General features: G+C 37.5%; 1 protein-coding gene and 1 non-coding gene across 10 annotated transcripts in view; both read right to left on the minus strand.

Moving 5' to 3' along the window:
• The window catches only part of APP (amyloid beta precursor protein), a 262,776-nt gene that overhangs the window by 51,606 nt on the left and 193,712 nt on the right, over positions 1–17,458 (minus strand). For all 9 annotated transcript variants that reach the window (XM_072806644.1, XM_072806643.1, XM_072806642.1 and 6 more), the window contains 2 exons: positions 11,886–12,014; positions 10,880–10,979 (listed from right to left, as the gene is read on the minus strand). In XM_072806644.1, the coding sequence (XP_072662745.1) occupies positions 10,880–10,979; positions 11,886–12,014 (229 nt within the window). The remainder of the gene's footprint in view (positions 1–10,879; positions 10,980–11,885; positions 12,015–17,458) is intronic.
• On the minus strand, positions 2,172–2,275 carry LOC140621863 (U6 spliceosomal RNA). The gene has a single exon (XR_012021586.1). It is a non-coding gene; the product is annotated as a U6 spliceosomal RNA (small nuclear RNA).

The raw sequence follows: 17,458 nt of genomic DNA on the forward strand, positions 1-17,458 counted from the left end.
TAGCTTGCTAAAAAAGAGATCACTGATCCCCATCCTGGTGTTGCTGGTTCAAAAGATCAGGGGTGGGACCAGAAAATGTGCATTTCTACCAAGACTGCGGGGATGCAGATACTGCTGGTCCAAGGACTGCTTTTAATCAAACAATTCCTTGAAGACAGGCATTTGTAATTACTTATACTTAAAAATCTCCTTGAGGAGACACAGATGCATAAAATTTGATTCATACCTTCAAAAAGCTTATACTCAGGATGTGGCTGTTAGTTGATATGTACACATCAAAGCAATAATAGACACATGTAATATGTAAAATAGATGACCAGAGGGTGGATGCTTTGTGATTTCAAAGGGAGATGACATGAGAGTTGGGGTTTTGAAAGCGCAATAGGATCTCAATAGGCCATGATTGGGTGTGGGTGCTGCAGACAGATGGAACAGGATAAATAAATGTGTCTAGGACTGTAGGCATAATATCAGCTTTACTGGAAAGTCAGGCTCATGCAGAACAGGAGTTAGTATCCGCTTTGGCTGTCCATGGTTATTTTGAGGACCAAGTGAGTCTTAAGAAAAGAAAGCAAAAAGTAAATCAGTCATCAAAAAGAAGACAACCAAGTACAGAAGATAAACGTACAAAAATACCCATAAAATCTTTTTCTTTCCTCTTCTATTCCTTTTTCTAAAGACATCTGAGTGGCAACCAATGAACTGTGCTCACAATGTCGTGAGAATGATCCATGCCCTGGTTTAGGAGACAGCCTAATGATGTGTATGATTTGAAGGGCTTTAGCAGCTAACACTCACAGAGCTAAAACCTTTATGTCGGATCCCTCACAAACGATTAGGCTCTGGCTAAGGATTATTACCTTATGCTTTCAGAGAAATCTGTGCTTGTCCTGCACAGAAAACAATCTAATGGCAATCATATACGAGAAGGCATGGCAGTTGCCATTTTTCATGTGTTGGTGTATGATTTCTAAGCAAATAGAGAATACAAATGTGATAAAAAATCCTGCAAAATGAACAACGCAGCTGTTTATGTCTTTTATAAACACCTCAATATTGACTCAGGTCTTCAACGGTGTTGAGTCTTTGAGCTTCGGAAGCACATCTACTGAGTTGTATCTGCTAAAGGGGGTACATTTTCAAAGAAAAGTTGTGGAAGGGGTGCTTGGGTGTGGCTCAGTCAGTTATGCATTTGCCTTCAGCTCAGGTTATGATCCCAGGGTCCTGGGATCGAGCCCTGAGGTAGGCTCCCTGCTCAGGGGTTAGGGGGGGCTGCTTTTCCCTCTTCCTCTGCCCGCTGTTCCCCCCAGCTTGTGCTCTCTCTCTCTCTGTCAAATAAGTAAATAAAATCATTAAAAACACAGTTGTGGAACCTGAATAAATAGCTCCCTGAGCCCAGTTTCATTTAGCTTGGCATCAGCAGGGACACAGAACAAATACCAGTGGATATGGGACATTAGAGTGGAGCCAGTCTTCAGTTTTACTGACAAGACATGTGATGAGGCATATCCCAGTTGTTCTGAGCCTAGGAAATGATGTAGCTGAGCCAGCTGAAAACGCCAAGCTCCCTTCTCGATAATCTTCAGTGAGTGATGGTGCAAGAAAAGGAATGGCTGTCAGATGTCACTACCTAATACCAAGAGACATGGCAATCAACATCCCTCAGCTTAATGAGGGCAGCCTCCTTCCCAACTCGATTTACTTAAAGTCTCCCCAGGCAGATTCTAAGTAGGAAAGATTGTGCCCCACACCTTCAATACATCTAAGAACAGAATCTGGAATATGGTAGGTGTTTAATAAATACTCATTAAGTTCCAACATCCCTGGTTAATTCTTAGATCCCCTTGCTATTCACGATAGCAAATGATGTGCATATGGACCTATCTTCTATCGTGATAAAGTATACATAAACATAAAGCTTACTATTTTAACCATTTTTAAGTGTATGGCTCATTGACATTAAATGAATTCACAGTGTTGTGAAATCATCACTACTGTCTTTTTCCAGAGCTTTTTTTTATCTTCCTGAACTGAAACTCTGCACCATTAAACCCGAACTCCTCATTCCTTCCTTCCCCCAGGACCTGACAATTACTATTCTACTTTCAGTCTCTGTGAATTTATTACTCTAGATGCCTCTAAGTCATCCTCTAGATATAAGTGAAATAAGGAAAAATAGGGGATGCTTCATAAATTTGCATCTCATACTTGAGTAGGAACCATGTTAATCTTTTCTGTATTGTTTCAATTTAAGGAGATGTGCTGAAGTGAGCACCATAGATATACCTCTGAAACCTTCTAAGACCACTTTGTGAGGTCACTGAGAATGAAGATGTTTATTAGTGAGCTCTCAGTGGCAATGATAATGTTAGCTTCCCTTTGACATGATAAAATCTGTTTATAAAATCTGTTTGATAATAGAAAACAGTAACAATTTAAAAATTGTAACTATTAACTAGAATAACAAAGTTTCATATATGAAAAGTTTAGAAAACTGCTTTCTGGTATCATTGGAAACATAAACAGAGAGAAACAGAAGCATATGTTACTTGGTCACAGTCCTTCCTTAGGTAAAGAAAACAGTTTTAATATAATACAGGAAGGTCACATTATGAATGATCAATGCTTTCACATCCAGTTACATACACAATACTTTTTTTATGCTGTATGTTATATCAAAAAGAGGATGTCTGGAACTTTCCCTTCTACCACATATGTTGACTATCATTTGAGAGTAAATCCATTTTAATTCCTCCAAGTCTTAATAATCAATAAAGTGAAGGTAGGGTTTTGGTAGAAGAGTGACTAATTTAGAATTTTGAACAGTAATCTTTCGACCAACCCCTACCCCAAACCCAGAACGTGAAATCTGGTTGCTTCTAGAGCTTACTAAATAAAAACAGTATGAAATGCTAATAAGTGTAATCATATTAATAGGATATGTTCCCTCTTGTGTTTCCAGCCCTCCACTGCTCACATCCCAGGAAGTTCCTTCATAACTTGGCAAAGCTTCAGAACAAATCTCTATAGCCTCAGAGCTACCACTTCACTGTTACAGCCTCTGAAAAAGAAGATGAATAGTTTGCCAAGGCCAAGCTGGCTCGGGCTATTGCTTCTCCAAGGCATGAGACTTGCAACTGCCCCTCTTCCTTCTCTAAGACGACAGTATCTATGGTCTCTATGGCCTTAGGACCAGGTTTACCAAGTTCAGTGTTAAAGAGGAAGCCAAACATCTGCTCTCAAGAGATGGGAGGCTCCCCTTAGTGCCACCAAAACCAAAAGCAAAGACAGAGCAATGCACAGGTCAATACAAGGAGTCATCATTTACTTTTTCAAAGAAATAGTCAGCTTTAACTCATGTTTTAATAAGTGAACAATATTTATAAAAAACCCAACACATTAAATAGGCTACTTTAAACCCACTATCTTAGGTTAATAAATCTGTCAACACTAGTTGAAATTAAGTAACAGCCTGGCCTTGGCCCTTTGACCATGTGTTTCTGACTTGAAGGCCAAAGAGTTTTTTCTGAACAGTGTTTTAATTCATACCCAGTCAACATTCCTCTGTACAACTGCCTCATAATCTGAAATAAGTTAATGGATTGATCTCTTGTTATTTATCAGGTACGCTACCCTACTGTCTACGACCTACTTTCTCAAGCAGCCCATATTATATATGACAGGAGAACAGTTAACAAAAAGTAATGGGGCTTACTCGGGGAATACATTGCAAAATTTGTTTCTGAGTTAAACAGCAAGAGGCAAATTAACATTCCTTCCATACTCTATCGCACATGCAAACACATTCATCTCATTCCCAGTTAGTCTTTGTGGAAATATATTTCAAAATTAATCTCAATTTCAATGCATCTCTATATTTAGAGTGGCAGGTATACTGCAATTTTTTCCCTCCTTTTAAAATATGAACCTTGGAGGCAGCTGCTTGTGAAAAACAAAATAACCAGCTCCTCTTCCAGTCTAAAATCACTAGTTTTTCCCAAGATTCTACAAAAAAAAAAAAAAAAAAAAAAAATCAGGACACATCTGCTGTAGGATTCTATGCCAAGAAGTAGTCTAGCAGCCACCACTGTGGTCAGACTTCACTCCTCAATCGTTCTGAGTTACTAAAGATTTAGCTACTAAAGATTTCCTTTTGGGTTTTAATTCAAATTACAGGGCCAAACATAAAGAGCTGGTGAGTTAAGAAAAAACTTGAGACCTGTACTGGATCATCACAGGAATCAGCAGAACTTGGTGTGGGAGGCACTGCTTTAAGCTTCACCCTCGACCAAGTGGGTGGCAAAAGAGAAATGGCATGAGAACAGACAAAAACCACAGATGTGTCACAGTCATCATGATTTAAGGAAAAGCAACATTTGGAGTAAAAGGTGCCAGTTTGCTAAATTAATTTTCCTTCTACTTCTAAACAGTAACCCTCCCAAACGGGGTCAGAGTGGAATCATTTCATAGTGGATATCTTTTCAAGTAGCTACAGTGTTTTTTAAACTTCATTAAAGAATTACAATAGCAATACTACTCACATTGATCTACAGATCTAATGCAATCCCTTTTGAAGCCACCCAGGTACGTGTTACATGTCAACTTCTAAAAGGACTTTAGCAAAGATGTCCACAGATCATCTGGATGATACATACATTGTAATTTTAGATTCAATAACTAAACTTCTAAGGAAGAAAAAGACAGCTTACATATCTCATCCAAAAAAAAGTATAGAGAGCTAAATACAAAGCACGAAACTAGCCACTATGGACAAGTTAAATAAACACTTAAGGGTTGTAACCTCCTAAGACTGTTTACAGACCATTTGAGTGGGGGCTATGACTTCACTGGTGTGGCAGGGCTCTATTTTGCTGGCTAGAGATACATCAACACGGCAAAGCATCAAGAAACTGGGGTGCTACTGTCATATACTTTCCCATTTTGGAGATTAAAATGTTTGTTTGTATGCAAGTTCACTTGACAATGTATTATCATTTTCTCATTTAAAAAATAAGTGGTTCTATGCAAAAAACTCTAAATAGCCAAAGCCATCTTGAGAAAGAAGAACAAGTGGGAGGCATCATGCTCCCTGATTTCAAACTAGATTATAAAGCTATAGTAATCAAAAGAGCATGGTACTGGCATACAAATAGACATATAGATCAATGGAGCAGAACAGAGCCCAGAAAAAAAACCCCACATACATATGGTCGATTAATTTCTAACCAAAGAATCAAAAATATACAAGTGGGAAAGTATGCAACAAATGGTGCTGGGAAAACTGAACAGCTACATGCGAAGGAATGAAACTAGACCCCTATCTTATACCACATATGAAAATGAATTAAAAAATGGATTAAAGACCTGAATGTAAGATCTGAAACCATAAAACCCCTGGAAGAAAACACAGGTAGTAGGCTCCTTGACATCAGTGTTGGTCTGATTCTAAAAGCAAAAGTAACAAAAGCAAAGATAAGAAACTAAAAAGCTTCTACACAACAAAGTAAATCATCAACAAAATAAGGCAACCTACTGAGAGAAGAATATTTGCAAATCATATATCTAATAAGAGGTTAATAACCAGAGCATCTGGATGGCTCAGTGGTTGAGCATCTGCCTTTGGCTCAGGTCGTGATCTCAGGGTCCGGGATCAAGTTCCACAACAGGCTCTCCGCAGGGAACCTGCTTCTCCCTCTGCCTATGTCTCTTCCTCTCTCTCTGTCTCTCATGAATAAATAAAATCTTAAAAAAAGAGGTTAATATGCAAAAGATATAAAGAATTCATACAACTCAAAAGCAAAAACAAAAAAAAAAATACAAAAACAATCTAATTTAAAAATGGGCAGAGGATTTGAACAGATAACTCTTCCAATGAAGACATACAAATGGCCAAAAGACAAATGAAAAGATGCTCAACATCACTATCAGGGAAATGTACATCAAAAAACCACACCACAGTGTTTCGAACCACAACTCTTCGAAGCTATTATCAAAAAGACAAGAAATAACAAGTGTTGGTGAAGATGTGGAGAAAAGGGAACCTGTGTGCACTGTTGGCAGAAATGTTAACTGGTGCAACTTCCATGTTAAACAATATGGAGGTTCCTCAAAGATTAAAAATGAAATACCATATAATCCAACAATTTCCCTTCTGGGTATGTATCCAAGGAAAATGGGAACACAAATTTGAAAAGATGTATGCACCCCGTGTTCATTGCAGCACTACTTATAATGACCAAAACATGTAAATAACCTAATGTCCACCAATGGGTGAATGGATATAGAAGATGCAATGTACATACATGCGCACACACACATATTCATATACATACAATGGCATATTATTTAGCCATAAAAAAGAAAGGATTCTTGCCATTTGTGATAACATGGATGGGCCATGAGGGCATTACGCTAAGTGAAGTAAGTCAATCAGAGAAGGACAAATATAAGTGTAGAATCTAAAAAAACCCATACTCATAGATATGGAGAACAAATTGGTGGTTGCCAGGAGCAAGGGCTGGGAGGTGGGCAAAATGGATAATGGGGGGGCAAAAGGTACACACTTTCAGCTGGAAAATAAGTCATGGTGATGTAATGTACAGCATGCTGCTGTAATTAATGTGACTCTACCGCATATTTAAAAGCTGCTAAGTGAGCAGATCTTAAAAGTTCTCATGACAAGAAAAAAATTTAACTCTGTATGGGGACAGTTGTTAAGTAGACTTATTATGGCGATCATTTTGCAACGTATTCAGATACTGTATATGAAATCATATACAGTACACCTGAAACCATAAACTATAATGTTTTATGTCAGTTATACTTCAATTTAAAAATAAATAAATCAATGAAATAAGTGGGTCTATTCTGGAAAAGGAACTGTCTTGTCAAGAAGGGGATGAAGAGGGACACCTGGGTGGCTCAGTGGTTGAGCATCTGCCTTTGGCACAGGGGGTGATCCTGGAGTCCCGGGATTGAATCCCACATCCGAGCTTCCTGCAAGGAGCCTGCTTCTCCCTCTGCCTGTGTCTCTCATGAATAAATAAATAAAATCTTAAAAAAAAAAAGAGGGGGACAAAGATAATACCTTGAGAAGTAGGCAAACAAATGTTGGCCGTACCTGTAATTCAGGTGCCTATGCTGGGGAAAATGTGAAAAGGAGCTCGGAGACTGTTGGTAAAACTAAAGAAGGAGTATATCTTTGGTAACTTATGAACCAAATGTTCTCATTTCCAAATACCTGAATCATCTATAAAATAATAAATGTATATACATTTAAAAGGCATTCCTTATGAAAAACGAAGAGCATGAGTCCAATTAGTTGATAGCTGTCTCACCTCCTCTTATAATTTATTTTCTCCTTGCTGCTCTTCCTTGACTAACAATTACATACAAGGATACTTAAAATTCTCGGTAGAAATCAATGTTCCATTTTGTTGGTTTGGCAACTGCTATAAATATTCTATTTTCAACTTAAAGTACTTTGGATCCATCAAATCCCCAAATCAGTAGGTTTGTGAGGGGCAGAGAATGGAAACACTGTCTTTGAAATAAGCATGCTGAATTTTTCCCAAAGAGTTCTATCAAGAGGCCATAGTAAAATTGTAATAATAAATTATAAGCATTCTGTCATGAGCACGAGTTCCTTGATCTCCTGCCACATTTTTCACTCCTACCCCATTCATTGTGGATTTATTCAGCCAGAGATCCCTCCAACATCTGGTTTATAATAATGCGTGTTTTTATTAATTTTGAATACTAAAAGAAAAAAAGCCCAGGGTACGAAACAATGATTCCTTCCTTCCCCTTTCCTTCCTACTGCTTTTCTCATAAATTGGTCATTATAGCCTTCTGTGAGACAGCCATCTCCGAATTGGGAGCGCCAATATTTTTAGCCTTGAGGTAGCTGCAAAATGAAGCACTTTGATAAATAACTCAGTGCTGATAGAAAGGATAGAAAAGAATCCTTTTAGCAAAGATGTAAGAAAGATTACAAAGGACATAAAACCCTAATCATTTTGAAATAGCAATCTCACAAAGGAAAGGCTGAGCTGAAGAGCAGAGACGAAGGAATACTGCCTTTTGCAAGGGTTAAAAGACAATTAAAACAGCATATGGACATTGAAGATGTATATTTTCATGAATATATTGATTCTATCATTTGCTGAATAAAAAGCAAAGTCCTAAACAGCTATTTTAAATGAATAAGGGAACTTTTTCCCCCTCTACAAACAATGCCTTAAGCCTTTTCTTGCAAGGAAACTTCATAATTTGCATGCAAATTACTCTTTTTCTTAAACGGAAAACATGAAGTAATATATGGGCTGTGCCTGGGAACTTGCACATAATAATTCAAACCAAACTAAAAAATTATTATAAAATAATAAAAAACACAAGCTTTCACAAAACTAATAGAGCAGTTTTGGTTATTCACACTTACTGGTGAAGCAAATCAAATAAATAGTCTCAGACTCTGATAGGAAAGAAAGTGAAAGTAGGCAACATTATTTAATAAAATGAGTGTCAAAGTATGTGAATTGGACAGATAACCAAATAGCAGAGGGTCATGGAAATTATATAGGACAATACTGTAAAATGTTATTAGGTATAGTACTTGGGAGCTCGAATGGTAGGTAAATAGGTCTACTTAATGGAAGTTCATTAAGGCAAACTTCTCTTTCTACAGGAAATGGCCATTTAAAAATGGAGGCAAGAAAGATTTTTCAAAAGATTGATTATCTTTCAGGATTTTGTATCAGTACATTTAGAATGACAAAAATTAAAAAAAAAAAAGTACCATGTTCTCAATTCAACTTCATAGTTGAGGTTTTCTTTTTTTTGTAAGAAAAAATTTCCATGACTCTAATTTATCTGAATATCCTCCCTGTCACTGAGATCTGAAGTTCATTGTATTGTCCTATTCTTGGGCATTTTGCAACACACAAGATATCTGATTCACCATCTGTTCTGTGGAAGTGTGACTCATTGGTGGCCACTGTTTTCAGTAGTATTTTGCTGAATAAAAAGCTCTGATAATTTAGTGATAAAGAGCCAACCATAATTACTGGGTGAGAGTGGTATATTGGTCATTAACTTTCTAGTCCTTCACAATGGCTTATTTCTCTATAGTTCGGTATTACTAACAGTATCTCAATTGAAGACATACGTGAAAATAAGCTTGTTAAGACAGGTATCAGGCAAAAATACATTCATGTAGGAGACTTGTGCTCCAGTTCATTAAGAGTGATGATTTCTTTGATTTTTGTCCTTTCTATACCTGAATGGGGAATTTTCTTATACTTACTTGAGATAGTGTTTTAAAAGTTCTTTGCAAATTTCTGCCCCCAAATATATGTAACAAGAATATTCATTTCTTACAGAAATGTAATAGAGTGGAAGATTAACAGGAAAGCTTCTCTTTAATCCATGGTATAGACTAAAAACTCTCCTGACTATCCTCTTAAGATATTGCTCAAGGGGGATGCCTGGGTAGCTCAGCAGTTGAGAGCATCTGCCTTTGGCTCAGGTCGTGATCCCATGGTCCTGGGATCGAGTCCCACATCAGGCTCCCCACAGGGAGTCTGCTTCTCCCTCTGCCTGTGTCTCTTTCTCTCCCTGTGTCTCTCATGAATAAATAAATAAAATCTTAAAAAAAAAAAAAGAGAGATCTCATTCAACACTGAATTCCTTCTGAACAGAAGTTTAGATAGCATTATTATGAAGTTTTTTTTTCAAGCATGTGGCTTGAAGTGTACTTGATTCCGTGTGTTAATACACATCATGAGCAGATCCTCATTGTCTGATGCATGCCAAATATTTGATAGCAATACAAGCAACATTTATAGAGCAGTGCTGGGTTAGAAAAGAGCGAGTACAATAGCACTGGCATGAAACGTAAAAAGCAAGCCAAGGAGTGTTTCAGGCACTTCAAAGGAGGAATTCCTGTGAAGGGTGTACCCATCTACAACATCCTGGGTGTTCTCAATTCAGATAACATGCACCCATTTCCAACTCAATTAACAAAGGGCAAGCCTGCTTACGGAGAAAGACAGGTTGTTTATTTCTTGACAGCTTCTGTACCAAATCTCGAGGATACATTCAGTTCTTTTATGTTGAAAGATTCACTAGCATAACTGCCACCCATGTACTTTTAAGAGGTCAAATTAAACAAATATGGGCATTGGAGGGTGGGGTTTGTAGAGACTTATTTTATGCGATACTCTACTCCCTTTCCAAGAAAAACAAAAATGAGAGAACTTACTCATCTGAACTATTAAACATGGCATTAGGAAATGTCGGGACATAAAAGAGTGGGTACACAATGTCCATTTCCTGGTTTTGAGAACTATCATAGTTATGGAAGATGTTACTCTTGAGGAAGGGGGGTGATGTGCATACTGGACCTCTCTGTACTATTTTTCCATGAATCTATGATTATTTCAAAATAGAAGCTTAATGAAAGATGGGGGGCAAATATATCATGACTTTAAACAACCACATGGCTCAGAGAACACTCATGGCTATTAGGGGAGGGGCACCAGAGAAAGATGCATTACTGAATACAACAATAACTTCGAAGTTGGAACACAGATGGTTTTGAGCTTTTGCTCTGCTCCTTAGGATATGTGTGCCACAGGCAAGTGCATTTCTTAAATTCTAAGCCTGAGCTCCTTCACCTATGAAATGAGGATACCATGCCACTCATGAGGTGATGATGATTTCCACACCACCCCCCCGCCCAAGAAGGAAATCTGTTTCTCCTCCCACAGATCAGAAAACTGGTGGTTCTTGCTGCAGACACACTTAGGTGGCTGATTTTTCTCTCCGACAGGAGAAGAATACATTTAAATGCTTGGCGTCAAGAGAAGACCTTACTTACCGACTTCATCCTGAATCTCCTCAGCCACTGCCGGCACATTGTAGAGCAGAGAGAGGGACTGGTTCATGCGCTCGTAAATCACACGGAGATGTGTCATAACCTGCAATAAAGGGCAACAGCTCCAGGTGAGGCATCTTTGGAGCAGGGAGAAGTTGTTTTCCTTACCAAGCACCACAGACAGATACAAACTTCCAAAATAAAACTGACAATACGCTGCTGGAACTTGTGACCTGAAAGGTCATCATGATTTTTTTTGTTCTTCCATCCTTTATTCTGTAACGTTAGAGCTACTTTAAACTTCCCACTGTATCACATGCTTGTAGCCATAATTACAAAGCCAAGTGAAAAGAGCATTTCTGTCCAACTCTGATTCCTAATATTTAGGGTCCCTAAATAACCCCTAATGCCCTAAATCTATTTCTGTGCAAATTTTTCAAAAGATAGGAACATATTTCAATTTGACCGGTTATTTCTTTCATTCTATTCATCCATCCATCTAGTTATTTAAAATTCTTCTATTTACAGAAATGTAAAATTTCAGATGGCCAGGGGTAGATCTCATTTGTCAACCTTTGGGAATGGAAATAAAACATATTATTACAGGGCTTCATTTAGGCTCACATTATATCCTAGCACTGTGGTAGCAGTGGAGTTTATGATTGCCTGTCACAAGTTAATAGAACCAATTTTAGAGGTTTTGGCTAATATAACTTCTGTTGTCTTCATTTTAGTCATTAGTTTGAAATGGTTCCTTAAGAACTGGCAGTCAACACTTGAGATTTTTATATTTCTTGTTATTTTCATAGATCAGAAAATGTCAAGCCACAGAAAATGTCAAGTCACATGATGGTCTAAGAAGAGCCTTTAGAATTTACCAGATATTAAACAACTCTTGCTATAAAGGTAAAGTACCCACAGGTACTCTGGAAATACCTAAAGATCTAACTCAAAGAGCAAGCCTATTGGATTGTCAAGGCTGCATACGAAGACCACATTCTGTGTTTACCTGGGACCGGATCTGAGCAGCTTTCTTTGGATCCACCATGCGTACATGTTCAAAATGTTTTAGGGTGTGCTGCCTGTCTTTCTGTTCAGCACGGACATACTTCTTTAGCATGTTGAACACATGACGAGGCTGTTATGGAAAAAAATGAAAAACAAAAAAAGAAAAACAACAACTTTCAGGTTTGTGCAAAATATTGCTTATTCCCGGGGCGGTGGGTCAGAGGTCCCCCTAACTCATTCTCTAATGTGAAAGGACTGTGAGTCATCTTTTTGCAATTTTCTCACCTCTGTCTTAATGGGTAATTACTTAGTTGATTGGCCACTCTTCATTTCAACAAGAGCATTTAGCATTTGACATATATGATGACCGTCCTTAATCAACATTTTCTTTTTAAATGGCGGTATTCTGTTACAGAGAGATGGTTTTGGGATGTCATATTTAAGTTAGATCCTTCCTCTTTTCCCACCAAAATATATAGGGGCTTATACAAGACTACATTTCTATATGCACAATCTTAATGGTTATATCAATGGTGATACTGTATAAATAATCCCATCGTCAGTAAGCATATAAAATATAATAATCAAAATGAGAAAAATAATAGATAACCACTAATGATTTGTAGGCCAAGGAATAACTGATAAGCTTTAAGACACAGTATACTTTCCCAGGAGTAAGGCCAATGTGGAACTGTAGTTATTTTACTTTGAAATTTAATTAAATTCTTTCTACGCCATCAGATTCTAATTCTTTCACCAACAATTAAGTTTAAGTGCTTCTACTTTTTTCTAATTGGTTCTACTTCATTTTTATTCCAGTCTTACTTGAAAACATTCATCCCAATAAGAAAGAACAAAAGCTCCTCTGTCTTAAATGATTCTATTGCTATATGTATCCTACTATGTGATTTTATAAAATGATTTCCAAAGATATATATTTCTTGGTTATTAAAACAGACAAACAAACAAACAAACAAACAAACAAACAAAATCCTATGAAAGTTCATGTCAGGAAAAGAATTTTGGTCATTTGGGCAAACCCGATTATCATCAACTAGGTCATGGACACCGTGAAAGCCAGCTGGAAGTTATGGAATTTATTTCTAGAGGTGGTATGTTGGAGGTATAGGATCAAAGTTGTAATATTTTGTGGGATGTCCCTCCCTTTTTCTTTTGGTTAACTTAGAGGTCACCTCCCTGACATCCCAGGTACAAGTGGTATCCTTTCTTTGTGCTCCCATGAAATACTACGTACATCCCCACTATTGCACTTCACACAATCTATTGAATTATTTGTTTTTGTTGCTTTGTTCAACTGTGAGACCCTTTAGGGCCAGATCTGGTCTTTCTTTATCAGGAATCACAGTACCCAGTGCCTGACTCAGAGAGGGTGACTTGCTTGCTTTATGCTTTCCACAGGTCACATTCCTATACTTAAGAAAGGAAATAAACACAATAAAGAGAAAATAAACCTGTGCTCATCTGCCCTATTTCTTTCACCCTACAAGAAATGTGCTTCCCCATAACTCCAAAAAAGGTATACATCACAGCTGGAACACAGCTTTTGGTAGCACATCATTATACTTCTCATTTGTACTCTGAAATCTAGTTGAATCTACAAATCAGAGAATGAGCTTTTAAATCCTAAGAGAAGAAAAGTAGTAAAAGAGAACAATTGATGAGCTACATTGATTATAACTGGATGACTGGTTTAAAGGCACAGGCTATTATTGAACGGGACAGATATTTTGTATGTAGGATTATGCAGTCAGAAAATCACATACCCTTGATCCTTGGCTTATTATTCGACATGGAGCCCTACAGGATTCTCCCTCTAGTTTACTATTACAATGATGCCTCCAAGACTGGAGACAGAAAAGGGTGACCATTAATTGTATCTATTCATGATGTCCCTGCCTTTGTTTTTTTTTTTTTAATTTTTATTTATTTATGATAGTCACAGAGAGAGAGAGAGAGAGAGAGAGAGGCAGAGACACAGGCAGAGGGAGAAACAGGCTCCATGCACCGGGAGCCCGACGTGGGACTCGATCCCGGGTCTCCAGGATCGCGCCCTGGGCCAAAGGCAGGCGCCAAACCGCTGCGCCACCCAGGGATCCCCCTGTCCCTGCCTTTGATTGGCTTCATATACTTTCTTAGTTGCTCTATTTCATTTTTTCCCTTGAAAAGGCTTCATTGTTTTGAGGAAAATTGAATTTTTTTCTTTAAAGAGCTCAAGTAAGCAAAAATACTTCAATTAAACATAAGGATTGCTTTCATCATATCTACTAATCGATCAATCTATCTACCTATTTATCTGCAGCCCAGACACCTAGGAATGTTCCTCGAAGGCATTCTGTCCCAAAATGATGGTCAGGGATGAATGTGTACACTGGAATGTAAAGGCTCCCAGTGGTCTTGGCATTCCTGCATTAAATCTCAATCTCGAACTAGAGAATGGGGAAGTAACTTCTGATAACTAACATCTGGGTCTCCCCTTTTTTCTTCTACTATCACCAAAAACAGCATTCCCACTTGCCAATTATTACTGTTAACATCAATTTTAAAACAAATAGGAGAGTCCCCAAATTATCTAGGCTCCAATTTTCTCTTCTGTGCCATTTAGAGAATGTATTTTTCATATTGAGCATAGTGAGTATTAAAAATATTCCGTGTTGGGGTGTCTGGGTGGCTCAATAGGTTGAAGTGTCCAGACTTCAGCTCAGGTCATGATCTCGAGGTCCTGGGATGGAGCCCTGTGTGGGAGTCAGCGCTCAGTGGGGAGTCTGCTTCTTTGTTTCCCTCCCATCCCCCCCACCATGCTCAAGTGTGCACTCACACACACTCTCTCTCATAAATGAATAAAATTAAAAAGAAAAAAAGTTCTGTGTTAGCTACCCAGGGTCATGCTTATTAGTTCACAGCAGGAACATGATACACATTTCTCCCACGCAGACCTCGCCTCCAACGCCTACCCGTCTTCTTTCCTCTAAGCAATAGCAGTCCCACACTTAGTCCTTATAGAATGAGAGAGACCATGTGCTTTATGCATAGTAACTCACCAAATCTTCCCATCAATCCTACAACTGGGGTTTTATCTTAGATAAAACAAAGCACAAAGCTTGAGGACTATGTGGCTAGTTACACAGCTAGTTAAGAAAGCTAGTCCCTGGGTACACTGAGAACAGCTAATCTAACCCTGGCTCCCAAACCCGTTGTTTCCATTGCTATGTGATCCTGCATTTCAGAGAGACTCTAACATGGATCAACTGAAGACAACTCCAAAAAGTAACTTACACAGTTGAAAACAGAAAGAAATAACTGAGTGGCTAGAAACGGGTCTGTTCTAGGAGTCCTTGCCTGAGTATCTAGTGCTTATAAGTTCAGATAATATTCTTCAGGGACATGATAATATCCGCTCTTTTCATTATGTAGAAGACCATCCAGATTTAGCTTATTCAATCTCTCAGCTGCCGTCCCTGGTTTTTGGCACTCCACTTTGCTTTAGCTACTGTGTCAGAAGTGGGAGGTGAAAGAGCAAGACAGGGGGACTGTCTTTGTCAATCTGTTGAGGATTACTAGAAAATAATTAAAGGTATTATAGTTAAAAGTTAGGCTTTTGTGACACGCATGGATTTTAGTTCTAAATCCTTCTCATGTGCTAAGATGAATAATTAAATGGTGAATGTGTTCGCGTGTTTAAATTTGCTTATCTTATTTAATACCAGTATTTCTTCATTTCAGAAATATCTTCCTAACTTCCCGCACCAAATCCCTAGAGCTTGACAATGAAACGATAACACACCAGGATCTCATGACTCCCTAGGCTTCCACATCTCTCTACCAGGGAACAAAGCTCCTGCAAGGATAATGAGCCCTAAGAGCCCATTGTAAGCTATGACCTCATCATTGTTTATATGAGCTCAAATACACACTGTGTGTGTGTCTAATACAAACATAAGCTTTTTTCTTCCTAATGCCTATGCCTCAGGGCATGAGATAATTCAGGAACACATTACCATGCCTCTCAATAAATGAATTACATGGTTCTGCTTGGTTGATTTATTCATGCAAACACATTTCTAAGAATCATGCTTAGAAATGGAAAAAAAAAATCAGATTAGCTCTTATGCTGAAGTAGGTAGATAAATCATACCAAATAAAATAGCAGTTATGTCTACACCTCAGAAACAAATACTACTTTTAGGTAACAAAGAAAAACAGATAACATCTCCCTATACTTTTATATTTTTCATTTGCTTTATGTTAAAAAGAAAAAAAAAACAGGAAAAAGGGTCCTGCCTTTGGTATATGATACATGCATATTTCAATCAAATAAAGAAGTAATTGCTTTTACTACTTTTAGTCAGGATACAGAATTACCAAGGCTTAAAACTAGTTATTTCTAGATGTATATCATATTTACCATATTGTAGAATAACAGGGAATCTCTTAGGGTGTTTTATTTCATTATGCTAGGATAAAGATAAGTTTCTTAAAATTTAAATTAAAAACAGTAATATTCACACAAGAATAAGAGAAAAATTAGGAATGTATTCTCTTAAAGTAAATGGTGTTACTATTGTCACAACAGTTACAGTTAAGACTGTTCATGTGATTAGAAAAATGAGCATAAAAATTTGGTAGCTCAGGCATATTGGTAGTAAGCAGAGTTTAAGAAACATGTTTCAATCTCTATGCATATGCTTTCAATCATTCTTAAGTCTTTAAATCTTCTGTAACTAGTAACATTTTTTTTTTTTTTTGACCAGGCAAATTTCCCCTACTTCATAATTTAGATAGCATATGTATTTATACTACAATCTGATTATACTACTGGCATTGGATGGCTAATCTTATTATTAAAATTTATAGCAAAGAACAGAGAAAATAAAAGGAAAAACCCTGCCCCAGAGGGACTAATTACATCCAATCCTTTTTTATTGTCACTATTGTTTCTAATAACAAAGTATCTATTTGCATCTGATCTGACACTTTTCATTTGGCACTAAAATCGATTCACTATCCGATTCACTATCCATACGGCAGTTTAAAAAATCATTTCAAAAGGAATTTTTCAAAGGATTAAGACTGGGCATTACTAAAATGATTAGACTTCTTACTAAAATGGATTAGACTTAACCTAAAATAGAAGATTTACCTTGTGGAACATTAACCATTTTCCTTTCTTGGAAGGAAAGTGTTAAGATATCTCTAGCTGCTGGCACAGTTCCTGGCACAATTTGCTTGCTAAAAATGTTTGTTAATTAAATTAATGAATAATCTAGAGCCGAATGTGATTTCACAAGTAGCTGCAGTAGCAAAATCTATCCTTTGTGGTATCTGAGTTGAAAATAAGCATCTCTCCGCTAAGATTCAATCCCAATTTTCATGAAACATTGATTTTACAGCCCCACTTGATCTATCCATCCAGAGTGCTGGATTCCTCTAGGAAGCATATTCAAACTATTATCAACAAGAATTCATTTCATTAATTTCAAAAGAGGACATCGCTTGTTTTCTTATGGCTTGGGTTTTGATGTCATGTTGATGTGAATTTTGAAGGACATTTCATGG

This window comes from Canis lupus, chromosome 30 (genome assembly GCF_048164855.1).
Source record: "Canis lupus baileyi chromosome 30, mCanLup2.hap1, whole genome shotgun sequence".
In the NCBI taxonomy this organism is placed as follows: Eukaryota; Metazoa; Chordata; class Mammalia; order Carnivora; family Canidae; genus Canis; species Canis lupus.